We start from the raw sequence: 21231 nt of genomic DNA, 5'->3' as shown, positions 1-21231 counted from the left end.
GCTCAACATTACTCATCATCAGGGAAACATAAATCAAAACTACAGTGAAATATCACCTCACACCTATTAGAATGGCTAAAGTCAACACAAGAAACAAAAGTGTTAGTGAGGATGTGGAGACAGGGAGACCCTTGTACACTGTTGGTAGGAATGCAAACTGGTGCGGTCACTCTGGAAAACAGTATGGAGATTCATCAAAAAGTTAAAAATAGAAGTACTCTATGATCCAGCAATTGCACTACCAGGTATTTACCAAAAGAATACAAAAATATTAATTCAAAGGGATACATGCACCCCAATGTTTATAGCAGCATTATCAACAATAGGGAAATTATGGAAACAGCCCAAATATCCATCAACTGATGAATGGATAAAGAAAATTGTATGTATGTGTGTATATATATATATATATATATATATATATATATATGTGTGTGTGTATCTGTATATACGTATATGTATATACAGATACACACACATATATATATATATATAATGAAATATTACTGAGCCATAAAAAAGAATGAAATCTTGCCCTTTGCAACAATATGGATGGGGCTAGAGAGTATTATGATAAGTGAAATAAATCAGAGAAAGACAAATACCATATGATTTCATTCATGTGTAATTTAAGAAACAAAACAAACAATCATAGGGAAAAAAAGAGAGGCACAAGAAATATACTCTTAACTATAGAGAACAAAATGAGGGTTGCTGGAGAGGAGGTGAGTGTGGGGATGGATTAAACAGGTGATGAGGATTAAGCACCGGGTGTTGTATGTAAGTGTTGAATCACTAAACTCTACATCTGAAACAAATATGGGACCCTGCCCTACCTCTTGCCAGTATACCCTGCTGCGGAGCATCTCTGGGTGGTGGAGTGGAATCTCAGACCTGAAGAAAAAGGAGAGTACTTTCCCTGGTCACAAGTTGTCAGTGGGACTTCTGATCCATCTCTCTTGTTTTTCTTATCTGGGCTACCCTGGTGTTGTTGGACTTTTAATCCAGGGGAAGAATGAGCCTATCTGGAATACCTTCTATAGCTAAGTTGGGGGTCAAGACATACTGGCCTTGAACCATCATCATCTGGGAGGGGAATATTTTATCATGCCCTGACTCTACTATTCCTCTAGTCCTTCCTGAGTTCCCTAACCAGATGACCCTCCAATTTCTACCTTTCAGAGCTGGCCTTTGGTTGTCTTTTGCATTATTTCCAGAGTTTATAGTTTTACTTTGTAGGGAGAAGCAGGGAGTGATAAATCTATGCTGTCTTGTCCCACAATACATGTTAAAAAATTGAATTTATACAGAGTATCTGTTCTGTCAAAACAAAATAAAATTTTAATTTTATAAATAGAACATAATCTTCAAATATTTGTGAAGTAAACACAATTATAAAAAAAATCCATGGACAAAGAAGCAAAAAGATATTAGAAAATACTTCAAATTAAATGAAAATCAAAATGAAAATCTCTGGAATGCAGCTAAAGTACAGCTTAGGGTGAAATTTAAAACATGAAATGATTATATTTTGGGGGAAAAAAGACAGTCTCAATTAAGTGAACTAAACTTGTACCTTAAGAAGCTAGAAAATAAGAAGAGCAAATTAAAACCAAAGTAAGTAGAAGGGAAAAAATAGTAAAAGCAAGAACTAAGGAAAGAGAACAGAAAAAAAATAGTGAAAATAAACTGAAGGCTGATTGTTTAAGAATATAAATAGTATTGACAAAACTCAACCATATTTATCAAGAAAAACAAGACACTAGACATAAATTACTAATGTCAGGAATGAAACAGGTGACAGCACTACAGATCCTAAAGACATTAAATGGATAGGAAGGAATACTGTGAACCACTCTGTGCCCATAAATTTGATAAATAAGAAGAAATACACCAACTCCTTAAAAGGCACAAACTACTAAAATTTCTCAAGAAGAAACAGATAATCTGAATATTCCTAAACCTTCTAAAGAAATTGACTTGTAGTTAAAACCCAACCCCCATCCCAACTCCACACACAAATTTCCAGGCACAGGTGGCTTCACTAATGAATTCTACCAATCATTTAAGTTATAAATAATACCAGTGTGATACAAACTCTTCTGGATTATTAAAAAGAAAGGAATACTTTCCAATTTGTTACTTAAGTTGATAACAGAGTTTACTGATATCAGAACCCAACAAAGACATTACAAGAGAACACACACACACACACACACACACACACACCCCAATGTCCCTTATGAACACAGATGCACAAATTAAAAAAAAAATTAGCAAACCACATTTAACAATATCTAACATGGCTTTTAATCAGGAATGATTTTGTTCAGTAGGGGGACATCTGACAATATCTGGAGACATTTTTGGTGGTCACAACTGGTGGTAGAAGCCAGGGATGATGCTAAACATCCTACAATGCACAGGACAGCCTCTGACAATGTATTTTCCAACCCTAAATGCCATTATTGCTGAGGATGAGAAACACTACTATATTAAAAGTACAATACATCATGAACAAGTGGGGCTTTCTCAGGGATACAAACCTTCAAAAAATCAATCAATATAATTCACTATATTAAAAAATAAAAAGTAAAAGCTATCTCAAAACAGCAAAAAGAACATTTAACAAATTTCAAGTCATTCTTGATAAAAACTCTCAGCAAAAGAGAAGTAAAAGGGAGTTAAACTGATGAAAGACAGCTAGGAAGAATTTACAGCTTAAATCGTACAAAATACTAAGAGACTGTTTTCCTGCTAGTGTCAAAAGAAGGAGGTTTTTCACTCATACCACCTCTATTTAATATTGTATTCGAGGTTCTAATTGGTAGAGTAAGTCAAAAAATAAAATAAAAGCCATCCAGATGGGAAAGAAAGAGGTAAAACTGTCATTATTCACAAATGACATAATTGTGTATGTACAAAATCTGATGGTATCCACAAAAAAACCTATTAAAATAGTGAGTTTAGCGAAGTTAAAAGATACAGGAAAAATATACAAAAATCAGTTGCATTCCTATTGACTAGCAATGAGCAATTAGAAATTAAAATGATAAAATAAGAGCATTTTTTAAAGTTATTTATTTATTTTGAGAGAAACAGGAAGTTTTTTTATTTATTTTGAGTGAATGGGGGAGGTACAGAGAGAGAGAATCCCAAGCAGGTTCTGCACTGTCAGTGCAGAGAGCCCAATGCAGGGTTTGAACTCACAAACCATGAGATCATCACCTGAGCCAAAATCAAGAGTTGGACGTTTGACTGAGCTACCCAGGCACCCCAAAATAAAAGCATTTATAATAGCATCAAAAAATTAGGCTTCTGAAACCATGCAATTAAAAAGATAAAGTTTTCACCTCTCTCTCCTGTATCCTCTTTTTCCTCTTTTTTCCTATCTTGACATTTACTCTTGGAACTCAGCCACTATGTCGTAAGGAAGTCCTAGCCACCTGGAGCATAAACCATGTGTAGGTATTCCAGCTGACAACCCCTGGAAAGGTCTAGGCCAAAGCCAGCATCAAATTGGCAGACATTGTGAACAACTGAGCCCTCAAATAATTCCAGATGTTAGACTTCTTGTCATTCCTGCTGACACCATGTGAAACAACAACGAACTATTTCCACTGAGCTCTACACAAATTGATGATTTATGATCAGAAAATATGTTGTTATTGTTTTAAGCCCCCACCTTCAGATTTTTCTTAAATTCCTCATATTTGGAAACCATAAAACATAATTATAAATAATTGTCAAAGAGTTGAAGTTACACAGATATTTAGAATTCAACTATAGTGGGAGAGCTACTCATCTACTGATGCAGTTAAAGTGATACTCAGAGATATATTTATACTCTTAAATGAATACAAAAAGTAAATTCAACACAGATGAGCTTACCATCCAATTATATGAATAACAGAGCAAACTCAAAATGAGTCAAAGAAAGGAAGAATTTTTTTAAAGAGCAGACATTAGTGAATGAATAAACAAAGAAACAAGAAAAAAAAGGAGTTAAAATAATAGCTAATATTTTAACATTTCCCAGTGCCTGCTTTAGGCACATTATAGGTATTTCTGTATTTAATCTTCTCAACAACCCTAATAATTACCTCTATTTTACAAATGAGGAAACATACACAAAGAGAAATAAGAGGTTAAATAAATTTCCCCAGGCTATACAGCTGCTAAGTGACTGAGCCAGGATTTGAACTTCAACAGTCTGACTCCAAAGATGTCAGTAGTTACCTACTTATTTCTCTTTCTCTCCTCACCTGGCAGTGGATGTTAACAAATGTTTTAGTTACTGCCAAGCTCATAAGTGAAAAAAATATTCCTTAATTTTAAAATTTACATTTTGAAAGCACTAGTGAGTCTGATCAATTTTTCACATATTCATTGGCCCTTGCATATCTTAGGTTGTAAAACAGACTTAAATCCATATTGAAATTCTGCACGTGATAAAAAAGACTTTTTTCAAAGAAGACATACAAATGGCTAGCAGACACATGAAAAGATGCTCAATATCACTCAATATCAAATCAAAACTACAATGAGATATCACCTCACACCTGTCAGAATGGCTAAAATTAACAAGACAGAAAACAACGGATGTTGGGGAGGATGCAGAGAAAGGGGAATCCTCTTACATTGTTGGTAGGAATGCAAACTGGTGCAGCCACTCTGGAAAACAGCATGGAGGTTCCTCAAAAAGTTAAAAAGAGAACTATTCTATGATCCACCTATTGTACAACAAGGTATATACCCAAAGGATACAAAAATACTGATTCTAAGGGACACATGCACCCTGATATTTATAGCAGCATTATCAACAATAGCCAAATTATGGAAAGAGCCCAAATGTCCAATGACTGATGAATGGCTAGAGAAGATGTGGTATATATACACAATGGAATATTACCCATTCATAAAAAAAGAATAAAATCTTGCCATTTGCAATGACATGGATGGAGCTAGAGAATATTATGCTAAGCAAAAAAGTCAGAGAAAGACAAATACCATATGATTTCACTCATATGTGGAATTTAAGAAACAAAATAGATCAGTATGGGGGAAAGAAACAGAGGCAAACCAAGAAACATACTCTTAACTTTAGAGAACAAATTGAGGGTTGCTGGAGAGGAGGTGGGCAGAGGGATGGGTAAAATGGGTGAAGGGTATTAAGGAGGGCACCTGTGATGAGTACTGGGTGTTGCATGTAAGTTATGAATCACTAAATTTTACACTTGAAACTAATATTACACTATATGTTGATTAACTGGAATTTGAATAAAAAATTGAAAAAAATGGTTTTCATATCAGAAGAAATCATGTCTTTATATCATTTGATATATATATATCAATTATATCAATTGATATCAATAAACGGGTATCAATATACACTCTCTAACAATACCATATTTATTCTCTGTTAATACCTATTTATCCATACTCTTGGGGAGGGGAGAAATTTGGATTCTCATCTTTTTTTTTTAAATGTTTGTTTATGTATGTATGTATGTATGTATGTATTTATTTATTTATTTAGAGAGAGCATGCATGTGGGTGGGGGAGGGGCAGAGAGAGAGGGAGACAGAATCCGAAGCAGGCTCCAGGCTCTGAGCTATCTGCACAGAGACTGACATGAGGCTTGAACTCATGGACTGCAAGATCATGACATGAGCCAAAGTCAGATGCTCAACTGACTGAGCCACCCAGGTGTCCCTCATCTTATTTTTTAAACAAAAATCCCAGACAGCTCAAAGATGTGAATGTAAATTAAACCACAGAAACACTAGTACAACTGCCAGACATCTAGTCATAAATTTGAAAAGATGATTCAACCATAGCAATAGACATTGGCATAGAAGGGTCAGGAAAATATTTAAAAGAAGACAGTCTAGATAACATGCTATACAAACATCTCAAGGTAATTTCTTATATAAAATTAGACCTTGAAATCATTAAACCTTATAAGATGATGATAACTTATCCTCTAGAATCCAATGCTTCAATACAATGCTTTTATTAAGGTCTCTGCTAAAAAACAAAGAGGGATTTCTTCTTGCACTGTATTATTATTTGTTCTTCCAAGATTTTATTTAAATTCAAGTTAGTTAACATATAGTGTAGTATTGGTTTCAGGAGTAGAATTTAGTGATTCATCACTTAACATGTAACACCCAGTTCTCATCACAAGTGCCCTCCTTAATGCCCATCCCCCCACCCACTGCCCCTCCAGCAGCCCTCAGTTAGTTCTCTATAGCTTAGGGTTTGCTTCCCTCTCTGTTTTTATTTCATTTTTCCTTCCCTTCCCCTATGTTTTTTGTTTCTTAAATTCCACGTATGAGTGAAATCATATGGTATTTGTCTGTTTTTAAATAATTTTAAATAATGAGCAAATCCTCTTCCCCTTCAATATCTTGATTTTCTATTCCAGTATTTTATTATATACATGAATAGAATGACATCATAATTCAAATCCATTTCGGAATCAGATATGATATAATAATAAAATAAAATTCAAGATTCCTTGTAGAAACAAGGTTTTTAAGTGTGTATATTCTTTGCTGTTTGTAAAAAGAACACTAATATGTTGGGGAACTAATGCTATAGTGGGCCTAGAATGGAGCAAGTGGAATTGGAGAACTATATACAAATTATGAAAGAAAAGTGTAGAAGCAAATATACTTTGTAACCAGGTGACCAGAGTTTTACTCCTACCACAATTAGTATACCACAGACACCCAGCCTGAAGCTAGAAAAAAATAATGGAGATTTCAGTTTCCTTACTTTCAAAAGGACTATGCCTCCCTAGAAACACCTTCCTGCTGAGAAGTGAGCCGCAATTCAGAAGAACTTACTACATGTTATTACATCTCCTCACTTCCCTATTGGTCTAGTGACATCTTAGATATTTACAGTTTGGCTATAAATAAAATAACTTTGACAGAAAAATGCTGTGAGGAATTCAATCTAAATCATCGCAACTGTAAAAAAGAAACTCCAGTACAGATATCTAAACAGTCACTTTTTTTACCCTGGATAATAATAAAAGATATAAATTCTGTTCTACAGATATAGTCTTACTGACATAATACCCTAAATCATAAACTACATTCTTCCCCCAGAAAAACCCATTATTACAAAAAATATTATGCTCTCGATGACAGTTTAAAATCAGTTCTCTCATTAGGGCACCTGGGTGGCTCAGTCGGTTAAGCAACTGATTTGGGCTCAGATCATGATTTTGCAGTTCATGGGTTCGAGCCCTGCATTGGGCTCTGTACTGACAGTTCAGAGCCTGGAGCCTGCTTCAGATTCTGTGTTTTCCTCTCTCTCTGTCCCTCTTCTGCTCTCTCATACACACACACTCTCTCTCTCTCTCTCTCTCTCTCTCTCTCTCTCAAAAATAAACATTAAAACAAATTTTAGGGGCGCCTGGGTGGCGCAGTCGGTTAAGCGTCCGACTTCAGCCAGGTCACGATCTCGCGGTCTGGGAGTTCGAGCCCCGCGTCAGGCTCTGGGCTGATGGCTCAGAACCTGGAACCTGTTTCCGATTCTGTGTCTCCCTCTCTCTCTGCCCCTACCCCGTTCATGCTCTGTCTCTCTCTGTCCCAAAAATAAATAAACATTGAAAAAAAAAAATTAAAAAAAAAAAAAACAAAAAAAAAAAAACAAATTTTAAATCAGCTCCCTTGTTAATTAAAAATTTTCACCTAGTAATTCTTAATAATTTATTATAAGGGGAATTATATATAAACTTAGATTTTACCTCTTTCAATATCATCCATCGGAGATGCTGGGGACATTTTGTCTTCAGATGGAGAATGTTTTACAAGATTGGGAGTTCTAGCTGAATTCCGCATTTGTTGTTGCTGTTGCTCTATACGATACTGAATTTTACTACTTCCTTCAACTCTGTAATTCAGAATATCAAAGGTCAAAACAGGGATGATAGAAATTTAACAATTACAACTAACAAAGTTACTAAAATTGACCACTTATTCTTTTCTCTAGAAATCTTTAAAATGATATTCAAAAATTAAAGCATGAATTTAGTTCATTTTTTAACAAATAGTTATTTAACAAACACTTATTGAACTCTGCTATATGTATGGCATATACACAGATCCACTGAGGGAATACAGATGTGAATAAAAACAAAACTGCTCAAAATTGAAGAGATGAGACATACACAAATGACTAAAATAAACTGAAATTATACATAAGTGTATAAGTACAACATGCTCCCTAAATTCTAAAATTATCATTTGTTAAAGTCACTTCCATATTTAAAAAATTTTTTTTTAATGTTTATTTATTTTTGAGAGGAAAAGACAGAGCACGAATGGGAGAGGAGCAGAGACAGAAGGAGACACAGAAGCCCGACATGGGGCTGGAACCCACAAACCGTGAGATCATGACCTGAGATGAAGCTGAACGCTTAACCACTGAACCACCCAGGTGCCCCTCTTTCATATTTTTTATTCCTAACTTTAAGACACATTACTAAAGGAGATTTGTATACTTTCTTTTCAATGCTTTTGCGAACAGAGTATATAATACAATTATGCTTGACTTCTGTCTCTTCAATTGCCAATCACCCAAATCCCGTCAGTTCTTCCTTCAGAATATTTAGAACCTCACTGTTCTCTTCATTCCTACTTTCAAAAATTGTGGTTTATTCATTTTTCTGTTTCCCACATTGTTTCATTTTAGTCAGCTTGTTTGGTGGATTAATGTTTTAAACAAATGTAAGCATGCCAATCTACTTATACACAGGCACAGAAACAAATTACTGCTCTATTAAACAGATCCTACTCATTGGCTCCAAATAAGTCAGATATATCCCTGCTTTCAAACCTTGCCTACGACTTCATGTTCTCTCTGATCAATTAAATATTTTCTAAACTTTCCTACCAATAAAAATTACCTAAGCAGGAAGGGGATAATAAAAAAGAGCTTCCAAGGGTCCTTCCCTGATCTGAAGTTGAATTTGGAAACTCACATTTAACAAGTACCCATGATAAGCCTTATCAAGTATGTTTGGGAGGAAAAGCCCTAAATCTGTTTTTTCTTTCTTTTTGTAATTTAAATTCCAGTTAGTTAACATATAGTGTAACATTAGTTTCAAGTGTACAATCTAGTGATCCAACACTTCAATACAACAGCTTGTACTCATAAGTGCTCTCCTTAATCCCATCAGCTATTTAAACTCATCCTCCACCTACCTCCCATCCAGTAACTGTTTGTTCTCTATGGTTAAGAGTCTGTTTCTTGGTTGCCTCTCTCTTTTTTTGGCAATGATTGTTTGTTTTTAAATTCCACATATGAGTGAAATCATATGGTATTTGTCTTTCTCTGACTGATTTTGCTTAGCCTGATACTCTCTAGCTCCATCCACATTGTTACAAATGGCAAGATTTCATTTTTTTTGATGGCTGAGTAATATTCCATTGTGTGTGTGTATGTGTGTATATATATATATATATATATATATAATATTATATATGTTATATATATATATATATACACATTCCATTTTGTGTGTATATATATATACACACACATATATATATACATTGTGTATGTATATATATATACACACACACACACATATATATATACATTGTGTATGTATATATATACACACACACACACATATATATATATATATATATATATACATATACACATTGTGTATATATATATGTGTGTGTGTGTACATACCACATACATACATACATACCACATCTTCTTTATCCATTCATCAGTTGATGGGCATTTGGGCTCTTTGCATAATTTGGCTATTATTGATAATACTGCTATAAACATTGGGGTGCATATATCCCTTCAAATTCTTAACCTCTCAAGACATCAATAAAGACTCCCAAATGTTCCAATCAATGAGAACTTCTCCATTCCTTTAAGTCCGAGAACAATTTTGCCTATATTCTTTGTATGGCTATTAGTGTAGGTCTCTTATATTACATGACAATGCACTACCTATTTGCAAACAAGAATTTGAGATAGCTATATTCTTACTGACTTTTTAAATGGAATGATCTGTTAATCCAATTAAAATGCAGACATGTTGAAGCTAGTATTTGTATAGGAAATTTTCTTTTTCTAGTTCTTTACATATTCTAGGTGCTCAATAAGTTTTTACTAATGATGATAAAATTATTTTGGAGAGTGTATAATGGCTTCTTTCAGTTCAGCTTTATGAAAGCATCTACAATAGAATAAAAGGTATACCTACGCATATAGAAAACATTCAGAAACAAAGAAAGCTTTTATATATCATAGGAAGAAGTGATAAAAGCTTTTGGCTAAGGACCTCCGCCAAATTCAAACTTGGAAAAGATTAAAACATTTTGTACCACAAAGAAAGAAACTTTATATAATAATGTGACTTAACCCAATACTTTTTTTTCACTAATATTTCCTTAGCAACTTCTTTGTTGATAAAGTAATTTATTTCATAAACCACATATCTTGTTTTGTTTTTTTTTTTTTACTTTTTTTAATGTTTATTTATATTTGAGAGAGAGAGAGACAGAGTGTGAATGGGGAAGGGGCAGAGAGAGAAGAGAGACAGAATCTGAAGCAGGTTCCAGCCTCTGAGCTGGTAGCTCAGAGCCCAATACAGGGCTCAAACCCACGAGCTGTGGGATCATGACCTCAGGTGAAGTCAGACGCTTAACTGACTGAGCCACCCAGGCACCCCCTACATACCTTGTTTTTTTTACAGTGATGTTGCTGCTGAGTTTTTCTAGTCGACATTCTCCAGTATCATGGTTAATAATTAAAATGCATTCCTTTAAGTAAGGTTTCTTTGAACCTTTGAAAACAGTTACTGGTGGAGTTGAGCCCTGTTTAAAAAGTTAAATATTATTACTTGAAATCTGTCATAGAAAATCATTTGGGAAGGCCTTCAAGATTTTCTGTGTTTCTCAACCTATGTTATACCTCAAGTCACCTAACTACCTAAGTTTACTACTCTGACAAGGATTCGTAGTAAAAAAGAGATGAAGCAAGGCTGAGGTCTCAAACCTGCTATTACTGAGAAAAGGGAACAGAGGAAGTACTTGCCCTGTGTCATTAAAGATTTGTTTCACTGGTCAACAACAGACAATTGGGGTTCAATTCTAATGCATAATATATTTTACAGATAAGGGAACAGAAGCCCTGAATCACACCTCCTACCCACCTTCTTCTTCCTTCATTAGTTTAGTTTTTAAAATCTTGTTATTTTATTAAAGTGGTGCTTCCCTATGCAGGTTACTATTACACTAAACTCACCAATTAATTTTAGCATCATTAAAAGTGGGACAACCAGACATAATATCCTGCACGATGTGATATAAAAGAAAGTAAACAGCATCACCTATAAAGTATCTTGCCTAAAATACACACACACACACACACACACACACACACAGTCTAACTCACATCTGGCCTTTAGATATATCTATCAGTTTACAGGAAATATAAGAAATAGACGAATAAATGAATAAGATACTCCCAGATAGTAACCCAAGGACTCCAAATTACAGTTGATAAGAGATTTGCACCATATTCTTCTTAACGATATTTGCATTTCTACTTAGAATAGAATGTATCTTAAAATTATAATACATTGTTGTACTTTGAATTCCTGAAGAATAAAGACTGGATCATAGTTTTGGTTGTTTTCTTTATTTCTCCTAGTACCTAAAGTAACAAATGCTTCAGAGATACTAAATGGATATTGAATATGAACAATATGAACACTTTGATCCAAAGTTAAATGAAGCCTTCATAATCTCTATACCTGCTGTCCACATTTTGAAAAAGTTTTTTAAAAGTAAAGCTTTTTTCCTGGGGTGTCTGGGTGGTTCAGTTGGTTATGTGTCCAGCTCTTGACTTCAGCTCAGGTCATGATCTCTTGGTTGGTGGGTTTGTGCCCTGTGTTGAGATTCTCTTTCTTGCTCTCTCTTTCTGCCCCCTCCCCTGCTCATGCACTCTGTGTCTCTCTCAAAATAAATAAATAACCTTTAAGAAAATTTAAAAAATATAAAAAGTAGTCTTTTTTTCTTATTAAATTGAGCACCATTCCTATTTTATTTATTTTTTTAAGTTAATTTATTTATTTTGAGTGAGTGAGTGAGAGACAGTGAGATAGCAAGTGGGGAAGAGGCAGAGAGAGAAGGAGAGAGAGAATCCCAAGCAGGCTCTGCACTGTCAGCATAGACCCCCATGCAGGGCTTGAACTCATGAACCATGAGATCATGACCTGAGTCCAAATCAAGAGTTGGATGCTTAACCAACTGTGCCACTCAGGCGCCCCACTATTCCTATTCTAAACTTTAATTCCTGCCCAGCCCCTTATTCCATACCCCTAGAAAAGAGTATTAATGTATTAAAATATCAGGAAACTCCTAAGAATATGAACTGTCTTTGCCTCTCAATAACTTTTGTGAGCAAATAAAACTGAAGTCACAGGCAGCCTGAAATATGAGGACTCAGTCACCGTGAGAACTGGGGGAAGAGAGCTCCAGGAAAAGGGAGCAGCAAGTGCAAAGGATCTGAGGCCAAAAAGATGAAGTGAGAGGGAGGGGGTGTGAGAGAGGGAGATGAGCTTGGCAGATGGATAACTATAGATCCCCACAGGGCCTTGTTGGCCATGGGGGGTGGGGTGAGTTTGAGATTTATTCTGAGAGCCATAAAAAGCACCTGTTGGGATGAGCACTGGGTTGTTGTAAGGTAACCAATTTGACAACAAGTTTCATATTAAAAAAAAAAAAAGAAAAGCATTTGGAAGCCTCTAAGCAGAAGAATGGAACTAGATTTTAAAAAGATTGCCTTGTATGAACATGTGTGAACATCCATAGGGTGCTAGACACTGTTTGAAGTGTTTTATATGTACAATATTAAACTCATTCAATCCTCAAAAAAAAAAAAAAATTAACTACTGAATACATCCAATCATCTCCATGTTTACTGCTATTACCCAACCTCAGGATCCAATCATCATCTCACCTAGGTTACCATTATTCACCTCCCTACTCACCTTCCAGTTTTGTCCCCCATCTGTTGACAGGCAAATTTGATCATGCCTGATTAGGAATACCAGGAAAGGAAATTAGTCAGTAACGGGATGAAAAAGTACAATAGTACTCCCAAAGAAATACAAGGGAAAAAAAGAAAAGAAGAGATTCTTAATGAAACTAATAAAAAACAAAAGATAGAAAACAAAGTAAAATAACTAATAAACATACTATAAGATGATAAATATAAAAATCAACTATATCAACTTTGAACTAAGTGTGGATAGAAATCTAATAAAAACAGAAAGTGTTGAACTGGGTTTAAAAATTATTGTTATCAGAAACCCATGGGGGAGGGGAAGGAAGAAAAAAGAGGTTAGAGTGGGAGAGAGCCGAAGCGTAAGAGACTCTTAAAAACTGAGAACAAACTGAGGGTTGATGGGGGGTGGGAGGGAGGGGGGGGTAGGTGATGGGTATTGAAGAGGGCATCTTTTGGGATGAGCACTGGGTGTTGTATGGAAACCAATTTGACAATAAATTTCATATATTAAAAAAAATTATTCTGTTATCAAAAGATATATTTTAAAATAGTTATATTTAATATATTTTAAAATAGTTATATTTAATATATTTTAAAATATTTTAAAACATCAGCTAAATAAAAGAAAGATTCTACGAACATGCAAACAAAAAGAAAGCAAAGTGGCAATATTAATATTAGGCAAGGTAGTATTTAGGCTTAAAAATCACAAAAACAGGATTAAAAATATTATTATATAATGATAAAAGATATAATTCATTTAAAAATATAACTGCAATAGGATGTTAAAATAAAATGAGTCCTAAAATAGGTTGAGGTCCCAAGAACGTGGTGGCTATTTTCTCATTTGAGCTAAATAAACTCAGTGGATGGAATCAAACCTTCCAGGTTCATCCTGGATGAATGTTGCCCAAGAGGGTGGTTTAGAGTGGCATAGCAGCCCATCTGACATATGGAACTTTCACAAGTCCAGTGTTTGGGGGCTGAAGTCATAGGTAACCTCTAGAGATGCATTTCCTACATAATAGGAAGTGTGGTTGAAAGTTTCCAGTGGACTATTTCATTGAGGCCTACAAAAGTACTCCATAAGGTGGAGTCACCACTAAAGAATGCCAAACTTGGACAGCACCAATGATAAATCACAGCAAGTAAGTAAGTCTTTTCCCTTCAAAATTCAACATTTTGAAATTTTACAGTAGTCAATTATAGAGAATTACTCATAAGGAAGAGAGATTTGTAAATTCCCACTATTAACCAGCTTAACAGCCTCCATTTTTTGTTAGTTTCCTATTTTAATGTTTACTTATTTATTTTGTGAGAGGGAGAAAGAGAGAGAGAGAGAGAGAGAGAAAGAGAGCACATGCACCCAGCGTGTGCAAATGGGGGAGGGGCAGAGAGAGAGGGAAAGAATCCCAAGCAGACTCCATGCTCAGCACAGAGCCTGATGCTGCGCTCCAGCTCACAACTGTGAGATCATGACTTGAGTCAATATCCATAGTAGGACACTTAACTGGCTGAGCACCCAAGCATCCCATTTTTATTAGTTTCTTCTATGTGGTACTACCAAAGAAAACCTAGAGTAATGAAAATTAGAGAATCTATCCTATTTGATGGGCATTAAAGAGGGCATTTGTTGGGATGAGTACTGGGTGTTATATGTAAGTGATGAATCACTAAATTCTACTCCCCAAACCAACACTATGCTATATGTCACCTAACATGAATTTAAATTAACAAAAAATAAGAATTTTGCAAAAACTACTTTACAAAGGTCAAGAATTTATCAATGTCAAGAAGACTTGGATTTGAAATCCAACTATGTGGTTTATAAGCTACCTAACTTTGGGACAATTACCAAACCTCCACACGCCCCAGTTTCCTCATTAGCAAAATGGCATCAGGAAGAGTTCCTAAACCATAGGTAGTTGTGGGGCTTAAGTGAGCTAAATCTTTTTTTTTAAGTTTATTTTTTTATTTTGAGAGAAAGAGAAAGCATGAGAGAGGGAGGGGCAGAAGGAGAATGAGCCAGTGAGCGAGCAAGCAAGAATCCCAAGCAGGCTCCACACTGTCAACACAGAGCCCGACATGGGGCTTGAACTCTCAAACCATGAGATCATGACCTGAGCTGAAGTCAGATGCTTAACCAACTGAGCTACCCAGGTGCCCCAGTGAGCTAATTCTTATAAAGAACATTGAATAGTACTCTTTACATACAACACTTAATAAATATTAACTACTACCATATAAAAAAATCTACTCTTTTGAAGAACTTCCAGAAACTGAAGGTACTCTTAAAAGTATAGTATAATAAAAGTTCTATTTTATAGGATGACTCCTAGCTTTTATTCATTTTTACCTGTATGATGAAAGCCAAGTTCATAAAGAAAATAGAGAATCTAAATGCCTCAAACTAAAATCATTACATTCCTGCAAAATTAAGAACTCTGAAGAAATGTAAAACTCCTACTTGTTTAAAGAAGTTCTTTAATTAAGGGAGGAAAACCCACAAAGTGAATTTGAGAATGTAATTTCTATTACAATTCACAATTGTCCAAGGACTATATGGCCAGCAGAAAAATATATTTGCTCTTGACAGGTGATAATTTTAACTATTCTCTTTCATTTCAGCTGTCTAAAAAGAGTTATAGGATAAAGTTTAAATTCTTTTGCTTTACACATTAAGCCCTTTATTATCTGATTTCTAATACCTGTCCATCTCCCATTGTGTCCCTAGTAGATTCCTTCTGACCTAGCCATAGTGGCTTTATGTAGTTCTTCAAATGTAACAGACTCTTTTGTTGCCTTGTTTTAGCCCATGTATTTTTCTTTTCTCTGCCTAAAACATTCTTCCCTCTTTCCTTTACCTGGGTAACTTCAACTCTCCTTCAAGACAGCATACCCTGGCATCTCCTCTCTCTCTGCTGACTGAATTATTGCTCTTTTGTACTTCTGTAATATTCTACGAATACTTTTATGACAGCCTTTACATTTCTATATTTTGTAATCAGTAATTTCCTGTCTTCCTAACTAAATGGTAATATTTTTTAGGACACTGACTATGTCTAGTCTTCTGCTGTATTCTTAACAGCTACCTAGCACAGAAGTTACCACGTAGAAGGTAAATATATATACATATATGGCCCACTGTCCATCTGTCTCTCTTTCTCATGCACACATACACACACACAAATATTCAGATATATTCTTTTTGGACATATCTCTGGTGTCCTGGGGGCAAGGAGTTACATCTTCCTAAATTATTTCTTTGCTGTTAAAGAAATTTACAATTTGAAGCCTTGAAAGCTTCTTTCTATAATTGTCATTCTTTTAAGAGACATTTCAATTTTTAAATTATTTTTAATTTATTATTATTTTTTTTTTATTTTAGAGAGAGAGAGAGAGAGAGACCATGTCAGTGGGGGAAAAGGGCAGCGGGAGAGAGAGAATCCTAAGCAGGCTTCACACTCAGCACAGACCCTGACACAGGGCTCGATTCCATGATGGGGGAATCATGACCTGAGCCAAATTCAAGAATTAGATGCTCAACTGACTAAGCCAACCAGGCACCCCAACAATTGAGATCATAACACGTGGTGGATGGTAACTCTTAAATGAAGAAGGATATGGGTGATTGAGAAAAGTTTATTAATAAATGTAAAAATCCCCATCTGCTTGCAGTAGAAAAGCAGTGCGGGGGTTGGGGGGGGTGCCTGGGTGGCTCGGCTCAGGTCATAATCTCACAGTTTGTGGGTCTGAGCCCCAGCTGTCTCTGTGCTGACAGCTTGGAGCCTGGAGCCTGCTTCAGATTCTGTGTATGTTTTTCTCTCTCTGCCCCTCTCCTGTGCTCTCTCTCTCTCTCTCAGGAATAAACATTAAAAAATTATAAAAAATAATTTTGACTGATAAAAATAAGAAAAAGATAGAAGACTAGGGGATAGAGAACTTGCTTGCTCTACCTCTAATCATGACAAATAATGTCATAAATGCATATAAGAGAATGTAGATGAACTAGCACAAAACCATTTCCATTAAAAAATTACACAAAGACAAAAATCTCAGTCTGTGCTTTCTCTATATGTTAAAATAAAATGTTACAGTCTTTGTGTTCTCTGAGAATAGGTCAAGTTGGTATAAAAGAAAAAAAGAAACTTAAGTTGAATGCTAAGAAATTTCTAACTCAAAGATTGAGAAAACTAGACCATACAACAAATAATTTGTATATCTGTGTAAACAGTATTTCACAGTGTTACTTGGAAACATCTGGAAATTTTTTAAATAGACAAAACTTTGGTTAAAGACCTAGAGTCTTTCTTCTCCAACTCATTCCCCCAAATTATTGATAAAATCACCCTAAAAGCACAAATCCAATCATGTTACTACTCAGCTTAAAAGCCTCTAAAGGCTCTGTAATACCTATGGGATAAAGTCTAAATTCTACATTAGAACTTACATTAATTCATCTATTCCACAAACTTCTTGTTCTTTCTCTATCAGAGCCATTCACATAACATCCCTTCTACCTAGGATAGTCTACTCCCTTTCTGCCTGATGAAATTCTACCTGCCTTTTTAAGATTCAGCTCAAATAGCATGTGCTTTGTGAAGCCTTTCAAGATTCTACCAGGCAGAATATTTGATTCCACATATGCGCTTGCACAGAATTTTGTACATGCTCTAATGTATAGCATTAGATATTTGTATGTCTTTCTGCTTTAGCAGATTAAGACTAAAAGGCAGGGGATATGTTCTTATTCCTAGTTCAGAGTACAGAATCTGGCTTATAATAATAATTTAATAGGTATATGTTTAGACCTCCAATTGTTTCAAATCATCTGATGTGATAGTTCTTAAAACTTATTAAATGGATCAAAGGTGTTTTTTTTTTAAGTATTTTAAGGGGTGCCTGGGTGGCTCAGTCAGTTAAGCGTCTGACTCTTGATTTCGGCTCAGGTCATGATCTCACTGTCATGAGATGGAGCCCAGTGTCGGGCTCTGTGTTGGGCTCTGTGCTGTGTGTAGAGCCTACTTAAGATTCTCTCTCTTCCTCCCCCTCTACCCCATCCCTACTCGTGCTCACTCTCTAAAAAAAAAAAAAAAAAAAAAATGAATAAATAAAGTATTTTAAGACTATTTTTCCTGAAATAGCTTAAAATAAGTGTTTGTGTTTTTTTTTGTGTTTTTTTTTTTTTTGCTTTGGTATATTTATTAATTACTTTAACTATCACTACATGAATTGTGCAGTTATTTTCATTTAAATTTAGTATAAATACTGCAAAAGGATCCTTTAAGTCCAAACACATGGAAGTACTCACTTCTATATTTGGCAGAGTTATTGTCACCTGTTCACCTTTGCCGACTTCAAGCTCTCCTTCACAAGAAGTGTCAATGGAAGCAGGTTTGAAGTCATCTAAAAATAGAAACAGATATGGATTTTTATAAGATGGAGCAATACCTGGGTACCTGGATATCAAAGGGGTGCCTGTGTGGCTTAGTCAATTAAGCATCCGACTTCGGCCTGGGTCATGATCTCATGGTTTGAGTTTGAGCCCTACATCTGGCTCTGTGCTGACAATGCAGAGACTGCTTCGGATTCTGTCCCCCTCTCTCTCTCTGCCCCTTCCCTACTCATGCTTCCCTCCCTCTCTCTCTCAAAAATAAATAAATAAATAAACATTTAAAAAAGTGTGAGCATGTTTCAGAGTGATAAATCATTTTTTAATAGCCAGTAATTAAAATGGTTTAGGAGAGTCTTCATACTACAAATAAAATCCAAACCAGTTTGGAGATATCTATATCTATATCTATATCTATATCTATATCTATATCTATATCTATATCTATATCTATATCTATATATCTCTATATCTAGATAGGTATATATCTATATATCTAGATATATAGATATATAGAGATATAGATATAGATAGATATATATAACTCTGAGAAAAAAAGAAATAGCTGAACTCTACAACAGTATTCCTCAAACCATGTTCCCTCTGGATCCTGTTTAGACTGCAACCTAGACTAAGATGTTCCACTGCTAAAAACTACATAATGTCAGTGTTTTCACAATTTGCTAAAAACTTATATTAGTAGAATGCTTTCAATTTTCATTCTTTTTCTCCCATAATTTTTCTTAAACCACCTTGGGTGCCTACTATCACTTGCCTGCTGTTCTAGCAGAATACAAAATTAATGAATGCGTGGCAAATACACATTCATGGGAAAACTTAAGAAAAAGCAATCACTGAATTTAAAAGTTTGAGTTTTTCATGGATATATTTGCCACTAAAGGATACATAAATGTAATCAAATCTGCAACTTCAGAATACTTAAAATAGAATTTCATTTTGAGTTAAATCATAATTCAAATGATGTTATTAAAATATATTACCCAGAAGAAATTTAGGGTGCTCAGATATTTCACATGCTGAACAAGTTTAAAACCTCTAAGATATGAAAGCCATTTAAAAATAATTCATATCAATACATATTAAGGACTGATAATTCTGATACAGAATTCCTCCAGTTATATACATTTTTCCCAGGTTAACTCTTTATTAAAATATAGCATACATGCAAACTAGAATGTGAATCATAAGCTTGATGAATTTTCACAAAGTGGCACGAATGTAATCAGCAACCAGATGAAGAAATAGAACATTAGCCTCTGAGAGGCCTCTCCCAATTACCCCTACCCCAAGAGACTGATCTTTATATTAACAGGGAAGTACCCCCAAATGTCTAAATCCAAAGTACTGAACATTTATTAGAATTTAGAGAACTATAATAGGTAGGTCTTGTGAAAGGAGAATCTTCTAGTGCTCATCAAATGATCTGCTGTCTATAAACAAAAGCTGGCCGCTGCTTCTCAATGACAATTATAATGGCTAACATTTATAAGGAACACTTCCTGCCAGGCACCTTGTTAGCACTTCATATTTAATTCTTTAACAACTCTATGAAAAGAAATGAAATCCACTCTTATGTTCCTTAAGCACATACGAGTATAAACAATTCACACTAAGTATTCTTTATAGCATGGTTTATTCTTCATGTTGCTTTAATTCAGAACTGAAAACATGCAATAAGTATCTCTCAAATCTTGATGCTTATTTCCAGATTTTAAGAAACAGATTAAAAATACATAGACAATATGAAAAACATGAAAGAATTTGATTTACAATAATATACCATTGAGGATAAAGATTAGACTGAAAATAAATTGGGAAGTTTGTTAGTAGCAGTAAGGTAATGACAAAGATAAAAAATAATTAAGGTGTTAAGTTTTAGATGCTTGAAAGAAGTTCTAGGGAAATAAGTGTTAGTTAATATCAATTAATGAAAAGACAACAATACTAAAGAAAAAAAATCAGAACTGAGCTTGAGTATCACGGAAATAAAGAAAGTAGAAAGCAGAAGACAGAAATAGCCAAGAGAATAAACAAAGCTACAAAACAAAAACAATAACAGCAATAACTTATGTGTTAATTACTTTATTTTAAATTTTTTCTTAATTACTTTTATCTCGTAGCCTTACGAACATTCTCTAAAGTTGTGAATACTCCTATGTTACAGATACAGCAAATGAGGGTAGAAGAAATCAGGTCCCTTACCCAAGATCATGCAGTTAATATTTGCTAAAGCCAGAATAAGGAACTATCAAATTTAGCTAGATGAAAAAGATAAGAGGTTGACCAACAATGAATATCAGTCTTATTGATATCAACATTAATGGAGAAAGAAAACAAGTTCAATTTGAGCTAGTAAATACCATTTGTTATCCTAAAGTGAGAACTTCATTTTATAAGGATGTATACATAGTAAATGAAGTAACTTCCACTTAAAGTATTTTAATATAAGTAATTTATCATCATGGCCTATGGGATACCCACAGTAACAGACTTTGTTGGTTTTAAAATGTCCTCAACTTCCTAATTTTAACTATCCTTTAAGGTTTTGCTCATCAGTGTAAATACTCATATAAACATTCCTCAATCTTCATCACTCACATCTAATCACTATGTCTTCTTCCATAATATCTTTCAGAGCCATCTCCTATTCCATCTCCTATTCTTGCTGAAGTCAAACTAATTTTCAATTAACAGAAAGCTACAGCTTGACCATCTGCTTTTCTCTGTTTTTGCTCTTAGAATGTGAATCCTAT

General features: G+C 34.7%; 1 protein-coding gene across 3 annotated transcripts in view; it reads right to left on the bottom strand.

Annotated features, from left to right (window-relative positions):
• EAF2 (ELL associated factor 2) overlaps positions 1–21231 on the bottom strand; it is a 36572-nt gene that overhangs the window by 9667 nt on the left and 5674 nt on the right. For 2 of the 3 annotated variants that reach the window (XM_045502221.1, XM_045502220.1), the window contains exons 2-4: positions 18377–18471; positions 10732–10868; positions 7766–7911 (exon numbers count right to left, since the gene is read on the bottom strand). In XM_045502221.1, coding sequence (XP_045358177.1) covers positions 7766–7911; positions 10732–10868; positions 18377–18471 — 378 coding nt within the window. The remainder of the gene's footprint in view (positions 1–7765; positions 7912–10731; positions 10869–18376; positions 18472–21231) is intronic. The other variant, XM_045502222.1, reaches the window with a different exon arrangement.

This window comes from Leopardus geoffroyi, chromosome C2 (genome assembly GCF_018350155.1).
Source record: "Leopardus geoffroyi isolate Oge1 chromosome C2, O.geoffroyi_Oge1_pat1.0, whole genome shotgun sequence".
Classification (NCBI taxonomy): domain Eukaryota; kingdom Metazoa; phylum Chordata; class Mammalia; order Carnivora; family Felidae; genus Leopardus; species Leopardus geoffroyi.
The sequence above is the reverse complement of the archived record's forward strand: the minus strand, read 5'-3'. Positions and strand labels throughout refer to the sequence as shown.